The sequence below is a fragment of the Anopheles coustani genome, chromosome X, assembly GCF_943734705.1.
Source record: "Anopheles coustani chromosome X, idAnoCousDA_361_x.2, whole genome shotgun sequence".
NCBI lineage: Eukaryota > Metazoa > Arthropoda > Insecta > Diptera > Culicidae > Anopheles > Anopheles coustani.
The window spans coordinates 2,341,782-2,367,330 of NC_071290.1; the positions used below are offsets into that span (position 1 = coordinate 2,341,782).

A 25,549-nucleotide genomic window follows, 5' to 3' on the forward strand; every position below is an offset into this window, starting at 1 on the left:
CGGAGAATCTCTATATCTACTTCCTTTAATCGGGCTCGAACCTTTGCGTGAGATAACACAGAAGCCTTAACGGCGAATGAGAACCACCACTTAAAAACTGTTATAATGGGCAAACAAAAGCCGTACTTAAGTTATCGGAATAGAGCAACAAATGACGCCCACGGAACAGCGCGGAAAAGTTCAAGGACTGTGCGAAAATCAGATGGATTGTGCAATTCTCGCGTCGCCTACTTTTGGAAATACCAAATGAGACATATGCATTTGCGAATAACATGACTATTTCTATTATTTTTATTATGAGTATCATTATTATTATTCTTATTATTATTAACTTTTTAACATTATTATAGCTACACTATAATTATTATAGGTCATTTCTTCCACAACAACGCTATTTTTAACGCTTTGCATATAAACAATTGTTTAGATTATTTTTTTATACATTTCCCATTACACCTCCTTGGTGGAACACTTGATACGACCGGGAAGGTGCACGAGTTGTAAGATGGCAGTAAAACAGACTTATCCATACAGCCCACACAATAAACACACATACATAAGATGACCAAAGCTTACAAAACCCCATCACAACATGGGATCTGCATTTTCCACGAAAGTGCGTCTCTACGAAATCGATAAAGATATCCCAGCGTACAGTGGAAAACAAATGACAGACATGGCGCCCAATTCTTAACCTCGGAACATTGTATCTCATTCCTATTTAAGTCTAGTTTTGTCCGGCGGTGAAACTGCAACAACCGGTTGCTTGACGATCGGTGGAGCACCGGAAGTGAGTTGAGTTACTTATTATTCCTTTTTTTATATTTTATAGAAATATATTTAGACAAAACGCGGTAATATCTCATCTTACGAGCAAAGACGTACACTAAAATACATAACCACACCGACACGGCCTCGTTTTCACCGAATGTATTTTTCAAAAGGTAAAAATGTTTACCTTCCAGCTTCAGTTTTTACCACTATTGAAAGTCGTTTATCATATGCATACGGATACGTCTAAAACACATGCATAAACAACACTGGAACAGAGAAACCATATTCTCCAGCCCTCAATGTATGTTTTGTCGTGCCAAACCGCATTTATCTTCGGTTATCTATATCCTGTTTGTGCTTTGAATTATTTGTTCATTCATTAACATTAAACTACAAAGCAACAATTACCTTTAGACAATTTCAAAGTGTTTACTACTCCTAAGTATGCCCACGTTCACGATGTGCAGTATGAGGATGGCGTGGGATTTCGGCGAACTCAGTCCTACTTCTATCACCGGTTGTAAGAGAGTGGTAACGACACCAGACCCTATATGCGTACACACACGTTTTTGGACCAGAAAGTGTTAACAAGACAATACCAGTATAAATTTGAAGATAAATGAAAACTAAAACAGTAATCCTATCTCCGGCACTTATGAGATAATAAGATAATAAAAAAATAATGAAAAAACAAACAAGCACAGAACTGGAGAATTCTAGCATTTGAGCAAATCGAATATGAAGTTGCGTAAGAACAACAGAAAAAACTAAAGGTTCACTTTGCACTGCATAAGGCGACGAATGATAAGAAAATTAAGTTGGCAGTATAATAAAACCATACCAGCAATCTTCAAAACGTCACAAATTGTAAAAAAATAAAACACTCTATTGAAAAATCGAACGAACAAAACTACGCTAATCTTATCCCAATAATTATATCGAATTTTCTTCATAAAGATTGCGCAACACGATGGAAGTCAGAAAAAAAACAAACAACAACCATTAAATATGCTGGTGATAAAAAATAGGATGCAAAATTTAAAAAAAAACTGCGGGGGAGCAAGGAAAATTAAGCAAGCAGGATGGAAAAGATAACCGTTTTAGAAGCAAGTTAGAGAAAGTAAGCGCGAAAGCAAAGAGCTCATGGTTTGAATATTACATGCATAATGTCTTTTCTTCCCTGTTATATATTTATAAATGCGGATAACTATGATCGAGAGAAGACGGTCACAACTAGGCAAACATCCTTGAATAAGGATAAACCGATAGTTATTTCAATATTTTCCTAAGACGAAAGTTTTCATTTTCGATTTTGCTTTTTGTTTTAGTTAGAGTTTGGTAATTACGCAAACCATAAACAGAGAGAATGCAGCAGAATAAAGTTAGAGAAAGGTTTCATGGCGGACTTAAACTAAAAGAGATAATTAACTAAAGACTAGCAGAAATGCGAACGGACGAATGCAACGAAAACACGAACAGAGAATGGTGTTCGTAATGAAAATTAAACGGACAAATGAAAATATTTAAAGTTTACATACACCAGTAACCGTTTTCCCGATGCTCCCAATTCAGTATGTTCCGACACAGTGTATGTGTGTGATACTAATAAAAAGAAGCTTACAGAAAAAGGAAAAGTGAAGAGGCGTAAAACAAGGATAAATAGGTGAAGGAATAGAGGACGAAAAGAAATAGTCAGTGAATGGAAGGATTCGGTCAGTCAAATCAATACATCTGCAGCACAAGAATCTGGAGATAAGAAACATACTTGTTATTCAACGTTATGCACCCGTGAAAAGCATCGAGCGACGAGGGCAACGACCATCGTCTTTTGTCAGCATTTTCCATCCTCCTTTGGGAGTGGTTGCTAGGTCAACTATTACAGCACAAAAATGCTACTGGGAACACCTTCTAGGCGGTTTTGAGAAAGTCATGGTATATACAGTGCCGTTCTGCTCCAACTCCCCACGGGGTAAATTTAAACAATAAATACCTTCCATCAAAACTATCCCGTCCCACCCCCTCCATTCCCGTCGTTTTCCCTATTCCAGAACCACTTTCCTAAACACGTCGATAGGCCCATAAGCTCTTTTTTTACATACAAATATTGTTATACCACAATTTCGAAAACTTAAAAACAAAAATGCAGTAAAATTTATCGCGATTATTTCATTGTTAGTAATACTTGTAAATAGCATCAGGCCAGCGTTGCTGCAGGCTGCCTGCAGGCCAGAGAGCATGAGCAAAATCTCACTAAAATCCAATCGAACGAAGATAAACGCTAATATAAAAAATTACCATACGCTCCATTATTTGACAAACGAGTAGAAAACCATGATTTTTAAACCGAAAAGAAAAAGTCAAAATATGGGGAAAATTAACGAAACAGCAAAACATTACAGCAAATGCAATGTAGGTGAAAGAGAATCAGGGGAAATGCAATGTAGATGAAGGTTAGCCATATAGAAGATATAGATAGCAAGAAAGAGTAAGGTATCCGTGAAACAAAAATGCAAGTATTGGCCATGCACAGCAACAATGTAGCTGCTGTGTGACGACTCTGCGGAATGGAAGAATCAGACACACAAACAATACACAATAACACACATACACACTAATGCGCGCGCGCGCACACTTTCAAAACCACCTCCAACCAATCATGTACTAACGGTTTACGAGTTCTAGTTTTAATGCAAACTATTAAATTATGCATTAACAAACATATTCGAACGCAAAAGGAAGGATATCGAAAGCACAGATAAAATGGTAGGCAAACATTTTATACTCTTTCCTTTTTTCCGAATACCAAAAACGGAAATACCGTTACAGCCGGAAAGCTCAGCGTCTTTCCGAAGGGCACAAACGGTGAAACAAAAAGCAAATCGTATATATATATAAACATTATATAATTATACATACATAAATATTATAATAATAACAAACGAACAAAAAGTGTCTTTAATTGAATTTACATTTATTGCAAACGCCTATTAATTAGTGATTTATTGAACCGGAATAATTTAGCTATTGGAATTCAGGATGGCAAGTGAAAATTGTGCAAAGTAAAGAAAAGAAAGTTGGACAGTTAATGCACGAACACGAATGGTAGATAGAGTAGCAGAAGGATATGCAGCTCACTCTTCCAGCCGGCTTGCTGATAGACAGAGTATATTTAAACCATTGCAAAAGTGAGCGGCGAAGGAAATAGAAAAATGTGAGATACAAGAAGAGAAGCAAAACGAAACTATTGATCAGTGCCACAAGCAACATGCCAAGAAATAACTATTGTTAAATATTTCTATTGAGAGAGAGTCCGTATGAGTAAGTGCATTTTGAAAACAGCCAGACGCAACCCGATTTGAGAATTGCAAGCATACAACGGGAAAGAAGAAGCAAACACAACGAATATGCACTAAGTACTAGCAACATTCAACACACCTTTACGTTTTGAGACGCATCAATCTGGATCCAAATTAAGTCAAATAAGATGCGCTCCGGCGATTGCTGCTAGGCACGAGCCGAGCACACGCTACCAACAGAACATACATATGGAAATATACAATTAATCATTCCAAGCAAGACAACAGAGTAAGTGGGAAGAATCGTAGTTATAGCTTAAAAAAGAGGAAAAAAGGCAGTGTATCGAAAAGTATATTAATATATATACAGATATACATATATAATTATATATATATATATATGTATACAGTTATATACAACAGAAAATATTAATTGCCAAACTCAGCCAACTCTCGTACATGTGTTATTTAATTATTTGACTTGTTACATCCTCAGTTGGAACAAATAACGAACAATTAAACAAAAACTGAAACAAACAAACAAGTAAAGATACCACGAATAAAAGAGTGGAAAAAACGAAGAAAACACATACAAGAGAACGAAACGACCAGAGATTTTTTCTATGCTATTCGTTAGAAAAATACACAAAAGTACCAAGTCAGACAATAAAGATGAAAACAAACTTAAAAATATAAGTTATAAATCTAAATTTGATTTAATAACAGTGTACTGCGTTGTTATTTCTTTGAGTGATACTTTTCTCTTTTAAGTTATTGCCAATTTTGTTTGCACACACTTCCGTTTCCGCTTTTATCACTAATTTTGGCTATCCAAAACATATTGAGCGGTTTAAAGTTTACTATTTTGATCATGTTAACTAATTTATTTGACTACTTTTTAGTTTTCCCAATAAAACAACGTTGAACCTTATTCGCTTGATAACAAATAGACTAAATAAATGCTTAGATAAAGTAAAAAGTTAAATACTATGAGGTATAAGGGCTCTATAAAAAGTTAAGGTATATATCTATTTAAAACAATATATCTAAATGTGTGATATTTAAAACAAATCCCGTATATATCTCGATTATATGCAATCAATTTTATAATTTATTTAATAATTACATTTATCTTTTTTACAAAATATTTTTTCTCTTGCTATTACGTACCTGTGTATTTGTCTATCAAACCTCAAATAAATAGCGTTTCTACTGATTCTGAAAACGCTTTACCAATATTTGGCGTAAAATGAAAGGAGGAAGAAACAGTCAACGTTAATTGGTGATTCATCAATGAGAATGAGTAAGCATTGTTTTGTACAAATATTTAAAAAAAGGCAATATTACTACCACGTACGTACAGTATAATGTATAATGTATAGCTAGTACGCACAGTATAATGTTTTAAAATCAAGTTTGCCCTCAAATAATGTTATACACGCGAGAATACGTTATTTTCCACCTGTAGGTGACAGCTTTGAAAACCCCATCAATCGATAAAAGCAATCGTTCTCGTTATTGCATACCCAGCACCATATAGCATAGATGACATTTTCATCGAGTTTCCCTTGTAACTAGTCCCCATTTTCCCTTACACAGTGGCAGCTACGGCAAGATTTTTCTTTTCTCCAACGCGCAGGCGTACATGCCGCCATCATGCGTCCTCCTTGCTGAGAGCCCTTGAAATACCAGCGCAGCCTACGGAAGGAGATGGAACACAACACAAACAGTGTGTAGGTCCGGTAGTACGTAGTGCGCTGGTTGCTCGGAGGACTGGAAGGTTTGTGGTAAAATTTTTACTTCGAAAGATTTAATTAGTTGTCCACTGTGCTGTAATCAATAATTGAACGACTTTAGAGTTATCGTCAAGCTGAGGTGGGGCGAAGCGAGCCTTTCGAAAACGACCTTCGGCGTAAGGTTGTTGGAAGTGCGGAAGGCCTGTGGGAAGGAACAGCGCATTTAACATATGTCAACACGGCATACAATTCAAACCAGCGGGAAGAATCGTCACCAGCCGTAGCCTGACAACAAGCAATACGATTTTCGTCGATCAACCCGTCGAGAGAAACTGAAATTAGTAACTCGAAAGACAGTTGTTCGCGATGGCCACCACTCCATCGTCCAAGGCCAACGCAGATGATGCGTCCAAGCTCGGCTATTCGTACGTAACGCCGTCCGGCATGTGCCTACGGTTTCGCCAAAGCCTGGCCCAGTTCAGTGACCTGTTCAGCGAGTTCAACAAATACATCGCCCCGGCGTACCATCACGACCGCTGCGAGCGCTCCGTGCACATGCGACTATACTCGATGAACAAGCGAGAGTTCGCGACCGTCTTCCTAGCGTTCTTTGCCTGCTTTGGGCTCGGCATCTTTATCGGGCTCGCTGGGCCACCAATAACAGTTATGAGCAAGGTAAGTGGCAGCTCGCTACTACCGAATGTGAGTGGGGAAAGCGGGGGCGGAAATGGACACCTGGCGAAGGGCCCGTTCGTGATGCGCACCCCGCTCATGACCACCTATTCGCAGCAGCTATGGATCATAGCGAAGCTGCTGACCGCTAACACGGACGACGAGATGGTGGACAAAAAGTTTCACATCAACGTACAGATCGAGGGCCTCACGGCCGAGCATAAGCCGACGATGGTGTACGGTGCAAGGGCGGGTGGTTTAGGAATGGGCGTGGAGCTGAAAAACCGGACACGCCACCTGTCTTGCAGCTACGAAGAATGCGATGAGTTTACCGTTCTACACTTCGGTTTTCTGGACTACGCGCACTATATCGTCACAGTGCGCTTCTACGGGCTGGAGGCGTTCCATCAGCGTTACAACATTCGCACCGTCCAGTTCTACTTCAAGTCTTACAATCCTGCCTTCACGCAGATCGAGATCTGGTTCCGATTCATCTTCGTGCTGTTCACGTTCATAATTACATGCTGGTTCGCGCACACACTCCGGCGCTACCCCATGAACGATTGGTCAATCGAGCAGAAGTGGATTTCGATATTGCTACCGTTGTTGCTGATGTTCAACAGTAAGTTACTAAACATAACATCTCAGTCAACCCGGTACCGGCAACATAAGATTTTTAACTTACCGTTGGTTCCTTTGCAGATCCCATTTTCCCGCTTATCTTTATCGCCAACAGTTGGTTCCCGGGCATGATCGACGCACTGATGCAGACCACGTTCCTGTGTGGACTGCTCATGTTTTGGCTTTGTGTTTACCATGGTTTGAGGCAGAACGAGCGCAAGTTCTTATCTTTCTACCTTCCCAAGCTGATCGTTGTTCTGCCGATCTGGCTGTGTGCGGTTATGCTGGGAATTTGGGAAAAGTGCGATGAGCTGAACGATCCCACATACAGTCACTTTGAGGATTCACAAAACTACAACGTAAGGAAATATGGCTGGAAAAACAATAGAACGTTAATGTATATTCTTATTTCCTATCTTAACAGGGTCTTAAGGTATTTGTTTCCATAGCCGGTGTAATGTACCTGTTGTATCTGGGACTTTTGATGCTCAAGGCGTATTCCGAATTACGTTCAATGCCATACTTTGGTAGGCTTCTGATGGAAAATAAGGCTAATAGTGTTTTCATCACGAATTATCTTCTTCCCTGCTTTATAGACATGCGACTACGAATCCTCACGCTCCTAATGCTGATCGTACTGTCTATTTCACTGATTGTAACACTGCAGCACTTCGGCTTCGACACATTGGAGGACAATTTTATAGCACAACTGTACACCAGCTACAAGAGCTCAGCACAGTTTATGTGTTTTTATGGCCTGCTAAACTTCTACCTGTACGCTATGGCGTACGTTTATTCACCAAGCGGCCCGGCAGTGCATGGTAACTGATATTTGATGTTGACTCGAAGAAGAATCGTTTGACCACCGACCATGATTTGCTTTGCTTCCAGAGCCCATTATTGCCAAGGATAATCCAACCTTCTCAATGATCAACGACTCCGACGAAGAGGTTATGTACGGATCGGACGAAGAAAGCCGGCGGCCGTTGAACTCTGCGTGCAGAAAGGGAAACGATTACGATAGCGATTAAATCCATCTCCTATCCATCATTAGGCGGGCTGTTCCAATGGAATAATTAGTTCAATTACTTTAATTCTTACCCATCAATTAAGCGTCTGATATGCATTATAAATATCGTAGTTAATATGGATGAACAACAGGAAACCCACAATGAATCAGTTACAACTAAACGGCGTCGACAGAAGGGTCGTACATGAACCGACCGTGACATCCTCATCCATCCATTCCACTCCACTGGGGTACTTGTGTACTAACTTATTAATTTGTTGTACTGTTGATCATTTCTAGCAACACACTTTTCAATGAAGTAATTTCCTTACTAAGGTAAAGTGAGAATGCGAGTTTAAAACAATTTGTTTATCATTTTTGCAGCAGGTAAACAAGCAGCTAACCATTTACACTAACGAGTTGGTTTCTCCAGGCATGCGAACGTAACGCTTTCCAATAAGCGTTACGCGAAAAATGACAGCTATGGCGGACAAAATATCTCTAGTTTTTTTTTCAAAATCCATCCAAATAGGATTGCCTGGGTGATGAGAGTACATTAGCAAAGTTGGTTGTTCCTTAAGATAATCTGTGAGGTTGCACCTGAATCTGCTCGAATGATACGGAAACGTAGGACTTTGAATCGTACGAAAATTCACAGAACTAATGATAATAATTACATGTATAGGGTATAGGACATTTACCATTCATTCGACAAAGATTTACCGTGCAGCCTGCCTTCTTCCGGTAGGGTGAAATTATCAACTAACGAATGTATAGAAATAAAATATCACTAAACCAAGCGCTTTAGCGTATTTGATGTACTATAGAGATGTAGTAATACCAAGGGGAAACACACGTACGGGGCTGGTTGATTTGTATTCAAAATTGCATAAATATGTAGTCAAGTGGGTAAATTGCAAAAGCGTTCATCGCTACCCACTTTTTCGAAAGAACATCCCAAATAGAAACAATCGTATCTAATGGAATTACATTCTGAATATCTAAAGATTGAAATCTGTCATACCAGCTTCGTTTTTTAGTCGCTGTCATGGTCTTACTACACCGGTCACCATTGGTGGCACCGTACATTTCGTTTGTATTTAGAAAAATATTGATTAAATATCGAGAGATTGAATCAACATATGGTACTGTAAAAATGCCAATTATCCTTTTGAAGTGAACGATATATACGACATGCGTTATTAACCTGAACTGTCATCGTCGAGTCAAAGTAGAACGTAACGCTTATGGTAACGTGCCCGGCGATGCATTACACATAACGCTACGTGGTAGCCTGTTCTCCAGTCAGTCTAGAGTTGTCTGTCAGTCGGTTTGGACAGTGGGTGATTGCGACGCTGGAGATAAAAGTTGTAATCGATAGGAAAAGGGCTAATTACATCACCATAACATTACTTTAAACGTAGAGAAAGAGTGAAAGGACTACGGAAGGAAAGTTTACACGAAACAGCTCTCTGCCCAAGCCGGCATCGGGTATGCTGCGGCGAGCAGGCAGCGTATTTCGGGCTTCCTCTGTTTGACCGTGGCAACGAAACAACAGTTAAGCAAAAAAACTTAGGATAAAACAACAAGCCGAGAAAGAAATTTGCCATTTCCGTCAGTAGACCGTGCGCGGAACAGCACCGCTTCCCTTCGAAAGGTTTCCGGGTGTTGTTTCGCTGCGGTACGCAAGTTTTGTGTGTGTGTGCGCGCGCCCCCCGTTGGTCCGTGTAGGTGGCTGTATGTACCGTACGTGTGCTGCATCAACGTTTGTGACCAACGCTCCCATCCCTGGCTAGCAATCAACCCGCCAACACACAACTAGCACGCACGCAATTGTTCGACTCCAACTGGCCACCGACAGCTAGGTCCGGGAGAGCTTAGCGGTGGCAGCGAACCAGCATACCTCACCGGTTGCTACGATTGGCGGTGGCACCTAGCAACGGTGAAACGGACAGATTCGTGGGCACTTGGATGCATTGATCATTATACCACGAAAGGAAACATTCACGTGACAGGTGAGCGCAGCTTTTGACCATTCCTAAGTTCATTTTTATCATTTCATAAGTTTCAGCAGGTGCGGTACACTTTTTATCATTCAATTCCATCCCTGTTGAATCATCTCAACTTGTAGAAGCGTCAACAAGGGTGGCTAGAGTGTATGGACGGCTCGCACCGCTCGAGTGCGATGCGTTTTTCCACGTCCCTCCGTCACAAATTGACGCTTCATTTACACTCAGCAGAAAGTAGATGCTACAGAACCCCCAAACGTTGACTATAAAAGAGAGATGATACAGCATGAAAAAACAAAGAACCAATCAACCATCCGGCGTTTGAATGCTTGCTCTTTTCGGTTGCCCGACACCTACCTTCTTTTTTTTATCGGTACCAGGATACGGTGACGTGCCATGGCGGCAACGCAAACGGAAATGAAGTGTAGCAATTGCTCCGGTTCGCCAAGTGACAAGCGGAAAGCCGCCGCATCGCTTTGTGTCATCACCACCGTCGCCGTCGTTGTCGTCACAATCGGCAAGATGGTAAATTGTTTCTTATCGTGGAATCAAACAAGATGGCGGGATTGTAAAGCTCCCGGTAACGGGCCCAGGTCTGTGGGCAGGTTTGAGCACGGGCGATGGTTAGGGCGGACGAGCGGGGGAGGGGAGTGGCCATGAAGACAGGGCTGAGTTACGACCGCGGTCGGCAGAAGTGGCCGCTGATACCGATACGGGACGGCAAGTGCGGTTGATTGAGCAATGGTTCCGTCTGCTGGAGGGCCGAAGGTAGGCTCCACAACTCGTCCCCCATCAATTTTTTTCAAGTGGTCACATTCATAGATAAGGTTGGAAAAATCACCCTGTATCAAACCCCCCCCTTTCGCACAACCTTCGCACCATTCCTTGTCAATTTGTCATCAAGTTAAGGTTGTTCGGCAATCATGCTATGGCAAAAAAATGTCTTTTTGTGGGTCTCAACCGAAAGGCTCCTTCCTTCCAAAGCATTTTGTTTTTTAATTTTACTTCATGTTTTTCTCACTCGCTGCGTGGAAATGGATAGCTCCGAAGGGCGGCATTCAACTATCTTCTCGTCTTTTTATCACTCCCTTGATATCTTTTGTGCATTGAACGTAGCGTGGCGCTGCGTGAAATCTTGGCCAACTGATCACAGGTGAAATTATTCAGTACCAATTTTAGAGAATTTCATGCTTCCCCCTGTGTTTCCCTTCCGGGTGATTAGTAATTACGATAGGAGCGGCGCTTGCCAAGAGGGAATCTCTTTTTTTCCTCTTTTGGTAACGGCTCTGACCTTATCCGGGCGAAGTGAGTACACGCACAGCGTGAATCGATCGCGAAATAGGCTGACGAGCTACAATAAATATATGTTCAAATATAACGGCAGTTTCGGTGCGGCTGATCTGGCTGGCCGCGTTTTGTTTTTTCGACTTTTCGTGGGTTTCCTTTCGCCGTTCATCCTACTAGCGCACGATGCCGCGCATCTTTTTGGACAGCCAGAAGTCGGAACCGCCAACGGCCACGCATAACAACAACAGTTTCTCGACCCGGTCCGGCCCCTGTCTCGGAGCGTGCCTAGTTTTACGCCAGCGGTCCATCCAGTATTTGCGGTTTAGCATATTGAGAGATGGACGCGGATTGGAATCGAGCAACGGATCACACTACAAACCTACATGCATACACGCTCCTCACACGTGTATCATACGCATGCACTCGATCGATCGATACCCATACGACGAATAACCCGGCGAACCAGATTCCTGGACCGTTTCCTTTTCTTGTAGCGTCAACGTCTCGACATTTTACGACCAGGACAACGAATTTTCGCTTCGTCGGAAACTGGCGGATTGGAGACTTTTCTTGCCGAAGCCTTATTTATACATCGCGCCGGATTGCCGAGCGAAGCAAAGAGCTCAGACAGAAAGACAGGCTTTCGATCGATGCTGCAACGCGCTTCTTCGGAACGGAATTCTTACCAACGTTAAGTAAAGTTCACATATACATCGCGTTTGGCAAAACACGAGGCAATACCGACGCAATATGCACCCATAAGCTTAGCGTCACAAAATTGTTTCTCAATATTTTTCCACACGGTTGCCCAGGCTTTCTGTAGGCCTGCATTTTATTTCCACACAGAGGAAACTTGTCGCACCAAAGCCAACCCTACGCTGACCACGGTCCGACACTCGCCCTCCCTTTCCCGGGTGTGCTCTCAACTCTCAACCCAGGTTGGTAAGTGTTTATGGAAAGTTTTACGACCGAGAAAACTCGCTGCCATAGATTCCCCCTTTCCGTATTGCTCAGGAGCCTGGTGCATCTATTCGTACTGGAATTGGCTGAAAGTGCACAAACGCAAGGTGGTAGCGAGAGAGTTTATAAAAGCTTGCTTTACCGGATTATTTTTCTTAAGACTGTTGCGCTTGGAAATGAAACGCTTTTGCGTGTGTTGTTTTATAACTTTTGCCCTATTTTTTTTTTTTCGTAAAACCGCACAATACATAATGTGCACAACCAACAAGCTAAACTGGGGACTTTCGCAAGAATAAAAATACAACCACACACATCCACATATAGAAGGGCGCGTGTCACCCGAAAACAATAAACATGTAACCGCGCTGTACTGTTGTAAGTTGGCAGCAAAACTGGCCGAACCGTACAAATGCAACCGTCCCCACACACTTGTCTCTTTATTTTTTTCTATGTTTTTCGCCGCATTGCAAGATGCGGATAAGGGCCAGGGGGGAAGGGTAGGTGTGGTGGGACTTAAAGCTATGCTGATTGTATTGCTTCTCGCTTTTGTCCTCCTGCCCAGCGACGCGTATCGGCCGGCAGCATAACGCGCATTACACATAGCCATTTCAGCGGCGTAGAGGGAGTGGATAGGGGTAACGAAAGGGAAGGTGGGTGCGGGCAGCCGGAAGGGGAGGGGTTGCGCGGTTGGGCAGTAAGAATAATTCTCTAATTAGCTAGTCTCAGGTTTCACAAATTTTCATGTACCGATAGACTATCCTCCGGTGTGCAATTGTGGGTTTTCGAACAATCTGCATTTCTTGTGTAATATACTGGCTCACATTTTGCCACACTCAATTGCGGTTGGCTTTGTGGCGCTGGTGATAGAGCTTAGGGACGCTCGATAAAGGGTTCATATTGACGTGCAAAGAAATTAGTGCATTGTTTGAAATAATTTGTCATAAGGTAGTTATGTAGTTATGGCATAAATTAACGTTTACGTGTTAATTTCACGCTTTTAAAGGCTTGTTGTTTTCGATATTTCACTTCTCATCCCACCATTTTGATCATCAGCTGTCATTTACTGTTCAGTTCGAGATGAACGTCCAGAAGTTTCATCCTTCACCCGCCCTCTTGCTACCATCTCTCTTCGCAACGTGCTCGATGACTCATCAGAAGGGTTCTACCGAATGGACAAAACGGAAGCCACCCACAACTAGGGGTGAACAAACAAATAGAAGCTAAAACCCCGTACTCGAGCGATCGGCTATTTGCTTCTATACTTTTAATTTGCCCTCTCCCGCACACCTAGTAGAGGGACGAAAAAGTTTGTTATGTTTGTGCAAAGCGCGAGCGTAGATCAGCATACCACGAAATGGAAATATAGCTAAGCAAATATTGACAGATTGACTTTTCAGGCTCTCGCACAGAAAAAATGGAGAAACTCATGCTATTGCGTTCGCTGATACATGGAGGGTGCACGCTCTAAACCCTTGCTAATCATATTTTAACCCTAAACCCTAACCATCGCTTATCTAGCGAGCATGATATGGATGGTATCTTAAATTTGCAGCCTTTTGCAGCCCTCCGATTCCTAGTGATCAATTCTACGACAATACCCCCCCTTTATCGCAACTACTTGAAGTTGTAGCAAACTAACTTCGCACAGTTTCCATAATTGAAGATCATATCGTGTTGAAGAAGAAGAAGATCGTGCGACTGTTGTTCGGTTCCAATTTCAAAGTATTCAGGAGGTAATGTCTAAAAATGACAAAATATATCCGTTTACTACCTGGAACTGATAGCAGCAGTTTCATGTTGTAAATGTTAGCAGCATAAAGCTTTTTAAAATCCATTTTGGTGAGAAGCATAACACTTTGGCATAAATCGCTTTCCATAAGTGGATCAATTTACCTTCTGGACGTGGTTTTGGAAGCGTTAAGTATGCGATCGAACTCGGAAATGTTCCACCCTCTTCTCGATTCCAGTTGTACGGTGAAGTGCGGGCTTCAGCTTCCTGTGCGACTTCCCCAAAAGCTAAGGTAAGATCGCATACAAAGCGAGAGACGCCGGAAGAAATTTCTTCAGCAGGCAGCAAGCCTCGGTGAGATTGTTCTGCCCTCAATTCGAACAAACAAACAAAAAACTACAACCCCTCACAAGAGAGCAGCTGATGTTTTTTGGCCACGAGTTGCGGGGGGGAAGCATAGAAGCATAACACTTTTTCTCTGGCCACCGTGTGCAGGGCCACTAAGTGCACCTTTTACCCCCTGCATGCATCGCTTCAGTTCACGAGAAACACACCGCCATCTACACGTGTTTGTATGTGTGTGTTAGGGGGAGGGGGATGTTCATCACCTCTTCGACACCAACCCCTTTGCTTTAAACCGTGCATTTCGAGGTTCGCGCGTAATGCTCTTGATTCATGCATGCCGTTATTGGCGTTTGTGTGTGTCTGTGTGTGCCTGTAAAGAAGGGCCAAACACGAGACTCTATAATTGCATGATTCTATGATTATCTTTTTAACTTTCCCATCCCACCGAATGGACCGAACAGATCTGCAGATGACAAGACTGGAAACATAAAATAAATCACCAGAGATAGCGACAGTGTGAAGGAAACAGTGTAAGAGAATGATAGAGAAAGAGAGCGAGATAATGTCCATTGCGGAACAACTTGTACTTTGCCTTTGCTCCGGTCTGCTTGCGCATTTCCTTCTCGCTTTCTACCTACATTTTCTCCTTATGGAAAAGGGCATGCTGTCGGGGGGTACTGGTCCGATTTTCCATTCCACGTTTCCATCGTACCAGCCGCGGCAGTTCCGTCCTGACAATACAACGACCCTGTACATACACACATAGCCACACGCCCACAGTTGCCCCCAGCGGTAAGCAGGGCAACGTTAATTTTCTTTCCTCCATAGCCCGGCCGGGTGATTTTTCTATTTCCATTTCTAATTTTTCTACAACGATTTCTCTTTTCCAGCCAGTGCTTTGTGGAACGTCGTGGGGCTTCTGCCTACGAAAGGTTGAAGAGAAGGGGGTCCGTTCGATCGACCAGAGCTTGCGCGGCTGGTGCACCGCGCCACACTATCAACCACACAACTATCCTCTCAACCTCCATTCCATCCATCATCAACCTGGCCGATTATAAAGTTTCGTTTTTTGTTTATGAAATTGGCAGCAAACAACTAAAAGTACGTGTTGAGGTACTACGCTTGAGGAATGCGTACATTTATGCATGCTGATCATACTTTTATTTCTCAATTGCAATCGAAAACCGCTGGAACACAGGATGTTGGACTCTCAGCTCATCTGGTTTCGAGACATACAGGATGGCTACATTCAGGGGCGGATCAGCGAGATCGGCTCCACCGAGTACGAGGTCCAGCCGGTCGACGAAAAGCTGCCGAAGCGCAGCTGCATTCCGGAGGACATCTTTCCGTCCTGCGAACGACCGTCGGATAACGATGACAACTGTAGGTTTCGGGGGCATTGCGCTAGCGCCATTTGCTTGGCCACGTCTGATTTAATCGTGTTTTTTTTTTGTTTTGTCATCGCATGGCCAACGCAGGCGAATTGATGTATCTGAATGAGGCGACGCTGCTGGACAACATCCGTAACCGATATTTTAAGGACAAGATTTATGTAAGTCGCTTACATTAAGTTTGTTTTCAACATCAGATATTAATACTACTTGCTTCTTTTTGTCCTCACGCTACTTACAGACATACGTGGCGAACATCCTGATTGCCGTGAATCCGTACAAGGAGATACCGGATCTTTACTCTAAAGTGACGCTGAAACGCTATAGCGGCAAATCGATCGGTGAACTACCGCCACACGTGTACGCCATCGGTAAGAACATCTTTCTCTCCTGTGGTCGGTGTTGATTAAGATGATAAATACCACTTAGTTGTTGGTGTAACTCCCGTCTTCGGTTATGTCTGTCCATTAGAAGATTTCTTGTGTACACAAAACACCACACATAAAAAAGCTAAAATATGTAATAGATGATCAAAATACTGCTTCCAAAGTGCTTTTCCTTTTTTTTTTAATCATGAAATTAAAAATACAACAAATGTTAGTAATCTTTTGCTCGCACGGATTGTTTAGCTTCACTGGTGGACTCTTGAATTCGCTTTAAAGTATGCATTCGGTCCATATGAAATGAAAGCGAAAGCTAGGTATGGATGGTGATTACATGGTGATTCATGAGTATTTAATCTATGTATATTGACACAGCAATCACCAACAAAGTTTTGATGCAACTCTATCAACATAGGTCTTTATTTAAAATTCAATAAAAATTTGGTAGTCGACATTGGATTCACATACGAAAAGGATCTTTCTGTGGTGCATCATGTTTTATCTAACAAATTTAGACCCTTCTAATGGGTAGGCATAACTGAAGACCCTAACGAGGACCGGAAAGGTCCAGTAAGCCTTTAAAGACCTGAAGAGCGTCGTTACGCCGAATAGAAGGAATTGAAGCCACATAAAAAATAATCTACTTTTCATCTCATTGTTTCATCATTTTTATTGACAGCTGACAAAGCGATCCGCGATATGCGCGTCCTGAAGCTGTCTCAATCGATCATCGTCTCAGGCGAATCCGGTGCGGGCAAGACGGAAAGCACCAAGTATTTGTTGAAGTTCCTGTGTGACGCGGTGGCCACAGCTGGCCCCATCGAACAAAAGATTCTCGATGCCAACCCGATCCTGGAAGCGTTCGGCAACGCAAAAACAACACGCAACAATAACAGCTCGCGCTTCGGCAAGTTCATCGAGGTGCACTACGATCGCCAGTGCCAGGTGGTGGGTGGGCACATCTCGCATTATCTGCTAGAAAAAAGCCGCATCTGCACGCAGGGCGCCGACGAGCGCAACTACCACGTGTTTTACATGCTTTGCGCCGGCGCCCCGCCAGCCCTGCGCGAAAAGCTCGATCTCACGAAGCCGGACGACTACCGCTACCTGGGCGGGTGCACGCAATACTTCACGCACCCGCACACCGAGTCACGCATTCCAGCCGGCTATAAGTCGCGTGTGCACATCAGCAAGGGACCGTTGAAGGATCCAATCCTGGACGACCACGACGACTTTCACCAGCTCGATCAGGCCCTCGGGCGGCTAGGGTTGGGCGATGCAGAGCGCATGCAGATCTACTCGCTGGTGGCTGCCGTCCTGCATCTCGGAAACATCAGCTTCGAGGAAAACCCGGAGGATATGAACGGCGGTTGCCGGATTACGCAGGACTCGCAGTCGTCCCTCGTCGTGACAGCGCGCCTGATCGGCGTCGATCCGTCCGAGCTGCGCCAGGCGCTCATGTCGCGCGTGATGAAGAGCAAGGGCGGCGGCATCAAGGGCACAGTCATCATGGTGATGCTTAAAGTGTACGAAGCAAACAATGCTCGCGACGCGCTCGCCAAGGCACTCTACTCCAAGTTGTTCGACCACATCGTGTCGCTCATCAACCGAAGCATTCCCTTCCAGGCCTCGAGCTACTACATTGGCGTGCTCGACATCGCCGGTTTCGGTAATCCCATCTACAATACATAGCTCATCGAGATCGAACCCGACTCATATTCTTTCTCTCCCCCCCGTTAACGTAGAGTACTTCACGGTCAACTCGTTCGAGCAGTTCTGCATCAACTACTGTAACGAGCGGCTGCAGAAATTTTTCAACGATAACATCCTAGCCGCCGAGCAGGTTTTGTACGCTCGCGAGGGTCTCAACGTGCCGGAAATCAAGTATACGGATAACCAAGACATTATCGGTACGTAGCCCCTAACTAATTTTGAAACCACAAGGGAGTGTAGGAAAGCGCCATCGATAAATTGATTTGCAATTGCACTATCGATAAATTGATTTGAATTTGTTTGCACTTTAGGCAGAACAGGAAAACAACTACAATTGTTCTCGCCGTTCTTTCTCAATCCTAGCCATGTTGCGATTGATATTTTACTTGTCCAACAATTCATTTATCATATTCGTACTCTATAATTACTCGTGCCCTCGGTTTCTCTTTTTGCAGAACTGATTGAATCGAAGGCAAATGGTATCTTTACACTCCTGGACGAGGAATCGAAACTGCCCCGTCCGTCATATTCGCACTTCACCACTGAGGTGCACGCCGCTTGGAACGGCCACTATCGGCTGTCACTCCCGAGGGCATCCCGCCTGAAGGCGCACCGTTCGCTGCGCGATGATGAAGGATTCCTCGTGCGCCACTTTGCCGGTGCCGTATGCTACAACACGGTAGGTAGAAACCCTACAGCATCGCATGCTGGTTCCAACGTTGAGCGATAATACTACTGCTTCTATCATTTCCGCAGCACCAATTCATCGAAAAAAACAATGATGCTCTCCATGCGTCGCTGGAGGGTCTCGTGCAGGAGTCGGAAAATCCGCTCCTGAACACGTTGTTCACCGGAGGCGCTGGGGGCCGGCCAGCGGCAAATGTCGGCAAGCTGGCGTTCATTTCCGTCGGCTCGAAGTTCAAATCCCAGCTGGGCGAGCTGCTCGAGAAGCTGCGCAGCAACGGCACCAACTTCATTCGCTGCATCAAACCAAACAGCCGCATGATCGACCACGAGTTCGAGGGCAGTCTCGCGCTAGCCCAGCTGAAGTACTCTGGCACCAACTCTGTGCTGGAGCTGATGGAGTACGGATACCCGTCGCGTGTGCCCTTCAATGAGCTGCACAGCATGTACCGCAGCTACCTACCACCCGAGCTCGCGCGTCTCGATCCGCGCACGTTCTGCGAGGCGATGTTGATGGCGCTCAAGCTCAACTCGCACGATTTCAAGTTCGGCATTACGAAAGTTTTCTTCCGGCCCGGCAAGTTCGTCGAGTTTGATCGCATTATGCGCTCGGACCCGGAGAACCTCCGCGCGATCGTAGTGAAGGTGAAGAAGTGGCTGATTCGCTCGCGATGGATCAAGTCGGCGTTCGCTGCCATCTGCGTCATCAAACGTGCGTTTGGTTTCCCATTTGTTTTCCATTTTTTTCTTTATTTATCTATGGTTAGATGTGGAAATGCGAGCTTAACTCTTATTGTTCTCTCTGCAAAGTTCTGCAGAAGTGGGTTTTGAGGGATATGGAACAATGAAAATGATTGTCAAATCTTTGTTTGATAATGTTTCGTGATTATCTGTTTCAGTGGGTTGTTTTTTAATAGTAGTTTAATCAGCAGGTCGTAAGATGTGCAATCGCTGTTAAATCTTACTCCGTCTGCAGTTCTTTTAATGTGCTTCTCTTTTGTTCTTGTTTTGGCGTTCCTTCTGAAGTGAAAAATCGTATCATCTTCCGCAACAAATGCGTGGTGCTGCTGCAAAAGACGATCCGCGGCTGGCTGGCTCGGAAGCAGCATCAACCGCGTTATCGTGGTATCGCCAAGATCCGCGCGGTCGAGCAAAACCTTGGCAAGATGCACACGATCGCCGACCAGCTGAAGGCGGACCGTGAGAAGATGCAGGTCAACATCCGCACGCTGCAGGCTTCGCTGCTGGCCGCGATCGAGCGCATTCGGGGCGACCCGAAGATGACGGCGGACGCCATCGACGCGCAGTATGCGACCATAATGCGCAACCTGGACGCTAACATGAAGCTAATCAACGCACGGCTGGAAGAGCAGCGTAATGCCGAGGAGCAGGAGAAGCTCAACAAGATCAAGCTCGCCCTCGAGGCTGAGCGACGCGCCAAGGAGGAGGCCGAGCGCCGCCAGCGCGAGGAAGAAGAAACGCGTAAAAAGTGAGTATCGCGACGCAGCCGCTGCGAAAACGTCTCGCTGACCTCTCTTCTTTTTTTTTGGCTTGCGCAGGAAAGCAGAGATAGAGGCACGCCGTAAGGAGGAGGAAGCCAAGCGCGTCCGACAGGAAGACGAGGATCGTATGGCAGCCTTAGCCCTACAGGTATCGAAAAGTGCCTATGACTGCTTCAAGGCCGCAAATGAATTTATGCACATCTACGCCGAGCGGACGGGAAAGATGCTGCACTGGGAAGAAACGAACGTTAATGGAATCTATATTCTAACACCCTCAACGCAGGCCCAGCTGGTGAAAGAAGCTCAAGAGGACATCCAGTACCGACAGCTGTTGGAGCAGGAGCGACGCGACCACGAGCTCGCCCTTCGTCTGGCACAGGAATCGAACGGGCAGGTTGAGGAAAGCCCGCCTGCGCTGAGAAAGTATGCACACTTCAAACCGCCCCTCACTTCGCTAACCGCCCGTTTGGACTCACTAACTTAATCCGGTGTCGGCGTAAAGGTTCCGGGGGAAACCGGCTACGGTAGCACGGTTTTCCTCCTGCTCCGCTTTCCCATTTCACAGTTTCCTCAGTCTAAGCTTGTTCGCACTTGTTTTTGTGGGTGTCGGAATCGTACTCTTCGACTTGTCTTGTCTCAAAAGTAGGCTAGTATGGTGAAGGCTCCATCAATCCCGTAGTTTCGTAGTTTTCTCAACAACGCTAGTGAATATAATGGTGTGGATGGGCTTTACTCCAACTCAATCTTCTAAGCCATAAGAACTTCTGTCATTCCCTGTGCCGTGGGAAAAAATGTCTTACTCGTCTGTCCCGTACTATGAACCTGCTTCTTCCGGCACAATGGCACGTACAGCCACACATGTACGCCCTGATTCGGCCCATACAAATACCTAAACTCGAACACTTCTGTCCAATCCTTCGTCTAGAAGCTTCTGATTTGTTAGTCTAGTTTGTGCAGTAAGACCTTAGAGAGGGCGAGATTTAGAGGAAAAGAGATAGTGGGAGATTTTCCGGTCATACACTAAACGGATTTTTAATATCTCGCACTAGTCTAACTGCCACTGTAGATCCTCTTCTTATCGCAACGTCCTTTACTACTTCATTTCCCATTCCTCGTCGTCTTCACGCTATCAGTCTCCACAGCTTTTATCTAGCTCCGTATAAGTTTTGCTAAATGTTTTTGTCTATTTTACGTAAAATCGAAGCAGTTCTCTATTAAACTATCTTTGTTTCAATGCATTTTTCAACCATTCTCCAGCGGTACGCCAGAGGTCACGCCATTGGGCAACGCAAACCGATTGATAAGGTACATTTGTAAAATACAACATAAAACTACACTCCAAACATACCAATGCACCTATACACACACCCACAAACACACACACGACAAAATAGCAATCGATTCAACACACTTTCCCTTCGTTTGTCCTATCGTTTCTATTCACAGTATTTCATTCGTTGTGTTCTGGCTTTTTAATTTTATTTTTCCATGTATTTCATTTGTTCGTTTGATTTTCGTTCGTGCTACGAATGGTGTCTTATGCCTAGCATGCCCCATCTCCATCGTCCGTTTGTTGGGAAGAATTTTCTTTCCCAAGTAAAAACGGTAATGTTGATCGGGGTCAGCTGACATAAGGTCGCATTAGACGTTATTTTGGAAGAAAAAAAAAAACAAGAGGGAAGCTGGAAGCGCTTTTCCGATTAGTTTGTTTTCCAAACAGCCATGTAAAATATATGTACATATATTCCGAAGTCTTTTATTTTTACACGCAGTGTTGATGTTGTGTGCGAGAAACGATGTGTGATTTTTATCGAGATCAAAATTTTTTAAAATTATTAATATTTTCTTCACATCTCTTTTGCTACCCTATTGTTTCATATGCGATGCGTTCAGTACCTACCTAAACTTTTTTGAAGTGTGCAACCATCCTATAGCAATGCAACATGTCCTTGTGTTCGTACATTTGCGAAAAAAAAGAAAAGTGATACAACCAAATGTATGACGCGGGATATGTTCCTGCTATGGGATGACCGTGCAACCTTCGCAAAAAGAAAAACCTGACCAACCAGTGACCGACAGACGCCCACGAGCTAAAAGCGATAGCGTAGTTTCTAAGCCTTTAATCCTTTACCCCGTTTGCTACTTTTTCCGGACATCGGTCGGCTGGCGGCATCACAGATCGGAAGCGATTCGCGCACAACAGCAGCTGGTCGAGAAGCAGAAGCACGACCTGTCGAAATGGAAGTACTCGGAGCTGCGGGACGCAATCAACACCAGCTGCGACATCGAGCTGCTGGAAGCGTGTCGACACGAGTTCCACCGTCGCCTGAAGGTGTACCACGCCTGGAAGACCAAGAACCGCAAGCGCACGACGATGGATGAGAACGAGCGGGCACCGCGTAGCGTCATGGAAGCTGGTATGTATCGTCCGGTGTTGGTTGACTATTTGCTTGTTGTCGCCCGTGTTCACTAACTCAAATCCCGTTCGTTTGTGTGCTTTCGTAGCTGCGCGCACCCAGCCACGCCTTACGCCGAAGCAGGAGATTGTTCCGACCGGCAGCGTCCATCGGTACTTCCGCATCCCGTTCATCCGGTCGGGCAACGGAGGCGGGCAGGAGAGTGGCGGTACCGGCATTTCGTCGGCTGATGACAGCAACAAACGAGGCTGGTGGTTCGCCCACTTCGACGGGCAGTACGTCGCGCGCCAGATGGAGCTGCACGCGGACAAGCCGCCCATCCTGCTGGTAGCGGGCAAGGACGACATGCAGATGTGTGAACTTAGCCTGGAGGAGACCGCCCTGACGCGGAAGCGCGGTGCCGAGATACTTGAGCATGAGTTCAACCGCGAATGGGAGCAACACGGTGGCAAACCCTACAGCCGCATGTCTGCCCGGAAGTAGTCATTCGCACAGACAGCTGGCGAGGCATGCGTCGGTACGGGTCGCACCATGATTCCACGCGTCAAGCGTGTGTCAATCCAACACCACCACCATGCGACTGCCCTGCCTTGCTGCATGGATTTATTCTCCATAAGAAGCCTTTTTATCTTCCTGTTCCATTCCAATCAGTATTTTGCTGTATTTTGCGTTGGATTTCACTTTGCGGATGGAAAATTATTATTATTATTATTATTACTATGAGTAATCACGCACTAGCGTCTAGTAGTCCATGTGCCCGATGTAGTGCACGTTTAGTTTCTTATTCGTATGAATACGACCGCAGAAATGCTTCCAGACCACATAGCGCTATCAATAGCCCATTTACACCTGTCAACGTATGCCTGTAAGACGCATATGACTATGATTAAAAAAGAAGGTCTACATCCTACATCACATTACACGTAAATTGTTTTAGCATTCCGTTGCCCCCGTTTTTCTTGCCTTGCCCCCCGCTTTATAATCCATCTGCCTTTTTCTAACTCTTAAACCTCATTCGCGAATGGTGCTCGACGTATAGTTTGGTATGCGCCAACGTTTACTCGACGTTGTCCCTTCAAATCCGTTTCATTCCTCAAAGCCCCGTTCTCCGTACTTTTCTCAAAGAACTATCTTTGGTGTATTTGATCGGTGTTGTGTCTTATTTTGGTGCCTTTTTGGTAGAGAGCTAGAAACGAACGCAATATTCCACGTGTAACGAGCGATTCGCAGCGATAGCGGTTGTATGTTCGCACGCAAAAGGATAGGGGAAGGCGGCGGATGACGTCGAGATATGCAGTTCTGCAGAGAAAAAAGGAATACCGATTCCCCATATCCTAAACATAATACTAGTAATTTTAAGAGTGGATAACTAACTGGTGCAAAACAACTGGTGGGTGGTGTGTGCGTCGTTTATTATTTTTTTTTTATTTGTATTTTCTGGTGTTAATCAAAGGAACAAAAAGTGGACGTTATACAAAAGAGAGAATTTAAAGACGTTAAACGTTTCCATCGAGACTGGTTTTTAATGCTACGGATCAATATTATAATTCTATATTAAAACAAAATCTACCGATTTAGCTGATAAACCTAACCAGATGCGAATTTAATAGGAAAATGTATTTTGAGGGTTCTATTTAAAACCGGAATGTTGGACGCAAGAAAACGATACCCATGAAAGTGGTCTCCTTACGAGAAAATAAACAATATTAATAACATAACAAAAACATGGTGGTTTCTTTATTTTTTACAAGTTCTCTTCCTCTAATTCTAGTGAGCAATAGTGTAATAGCATACAAGTTGTCCTGCACTATAGTGAGTCGATGGAAAAAACGACTAGGCTATTGCCTATGGCTATGAATTGCGCAGTCAAATACAAACGGAAAAAGGTAAAATCGACACATGCTGTGCATCTCAGATATGCATCCAGGCACAGACTATAGGGGGTCCTTTCCATTGACTGGGCTACAAGTTAGATGTTTCAGCTCTAAAACGCATGGGCCAAAAAATTTCCACAACAAGGACATATTGATTGATAATAAAGAAAACAGTCATCAATTTTAACTATTTATAATCCTTATTTGTTATCGCAGTGAAAATGACCTATGACTAAATAAAGTTTTTAATGAGTGTTTAAATCATTAGTAAAGTTGCTTGGGAAAGATTCGAAACTGATGCCAAAAACTTTTCCGTACTAGCTGAGTATTTTACTATTCATTGTACCAGAATGTTCAATGATTGGAATGATCTCCGTTTGTTCCATTTGACTCAAATTTGACTGCAAATGACCCACATTTAAATGAAATGAAATGAAATTAAAAAACGTTAAAAACGCAAATGAGGTGGCAAAGTTATTTTATTTCTACAAAGCAACATTTGCCGCAAAACGACCGTTTCGAATCGATCGAAAATCGATATTCTCGACCCCATCTCGGGGTCCACACTACAGCGCGACGTCGCATGACAGGCAGCCGAACTCCATATAAAAAAAATGTCGCACAAATCGCGCTAGACGATGCCTAGTGTAGAAACAGCGAAAACGCGACATCGCGCTAGCTCTTGTCATCGGCAAATGTCAATTCGAAACGAAAACAAACCGACAGCTGGACAAAACGTAAACAAACCGAAGCACAAACGCGAACAAAACGAGCAATATTCTCCACGAAACATCGGATTTTTCATTGTGCTACTTATTTCTTGGCTTCACAAATGTAATTCAGTTATAAAAGTTATCATTTTAATTGATTTCTTTACCAAAGTTTTTTCGGGTGCCGAAACGTAAACAAACTGCTCTTCAACAAGTAGGAGCAGTTCTAGTTCGGTAGTGCATCAGAGCGGATGTTAGCAGTGCATAAGTTTCCTGAAAGGGTTAGCGGAAAAGTAAGGTTACGGCACGACCGCGTGGTGACGCCGAGCTGGAGCTCAGGTCAGACAAATCCTAGCTGCCGCACATCTCGTGCCGTTTGAGACAATCAAGCGGACCACGAGTTCTTGTGTCCTGACAACGGAAGGAATTATCCCTCC

The 25,549-nt window shown here is 44.1% G+C and overlaps 2 protein-coding genes across 2 annotated transcripts; both read left to right on the plus strand.

Moving 5' to 3' along the window:
• The first annotated feature begins 6,172 nt into the window (after positions 1-6,172).
• Positions 6,173-8,226, plus strand: LOC131269614 (transmembrane protein 181). Its single transcript, XM_058272073.1, has 5 exons — positions 6,173-7,100; positions 7,181-7,458; positions 7,524-7,626; positions 7,696-7,920; positions 7,991-8,226. Exons 1-5 carry the CDS (start codon positions 6,173-6,175, stop codon positions 8,128-8,130), a joined length of 1,674 nt encoding a protein of 557 aa, XP_058128056.1. The 3' UTR covers positions 8,131-8,226.
• A 1,273-nt stretch (positions 8,227-9,499) lies between these two features.
• LOC131269717 (myosin heavy chain 95F) lies at positions 9,500-23,725 on the plus strand. The gene is made up of 15 exons (XM_058272210.1): positions 9,500-10,123; positions 15,329-15,539; positions 15,637-15,821; positions 15,917-15,990; positions 16,071-16,200; positions 16,892-17,881; positions 17,958-18,122; positions 18,381-18,604; positions 18,682-19,321; positions 19,636-20,098; positions 20,169-20,259; positions 20,395-20,534; positions 21,369-21,416; positions 22,290-22,528; positions 22,617-23,725. The coding sequence occupies exons 3-15, from the start codon at positions 15,638-15,640 to the stop codon at positions 23,009-23,011; spliced, it is 3,783 nt and encodes a 1,260-aa protein (XP_058128193.1). The 5' UTR covers positions 9,500-10,123; positions 15,329-15,539; position 15,637; the 3' UTR covers positions 23,012-23,725.
• The last annotated feature ends 1,824 nt before the right edge of the window (positions 23,726-25,549 follow it).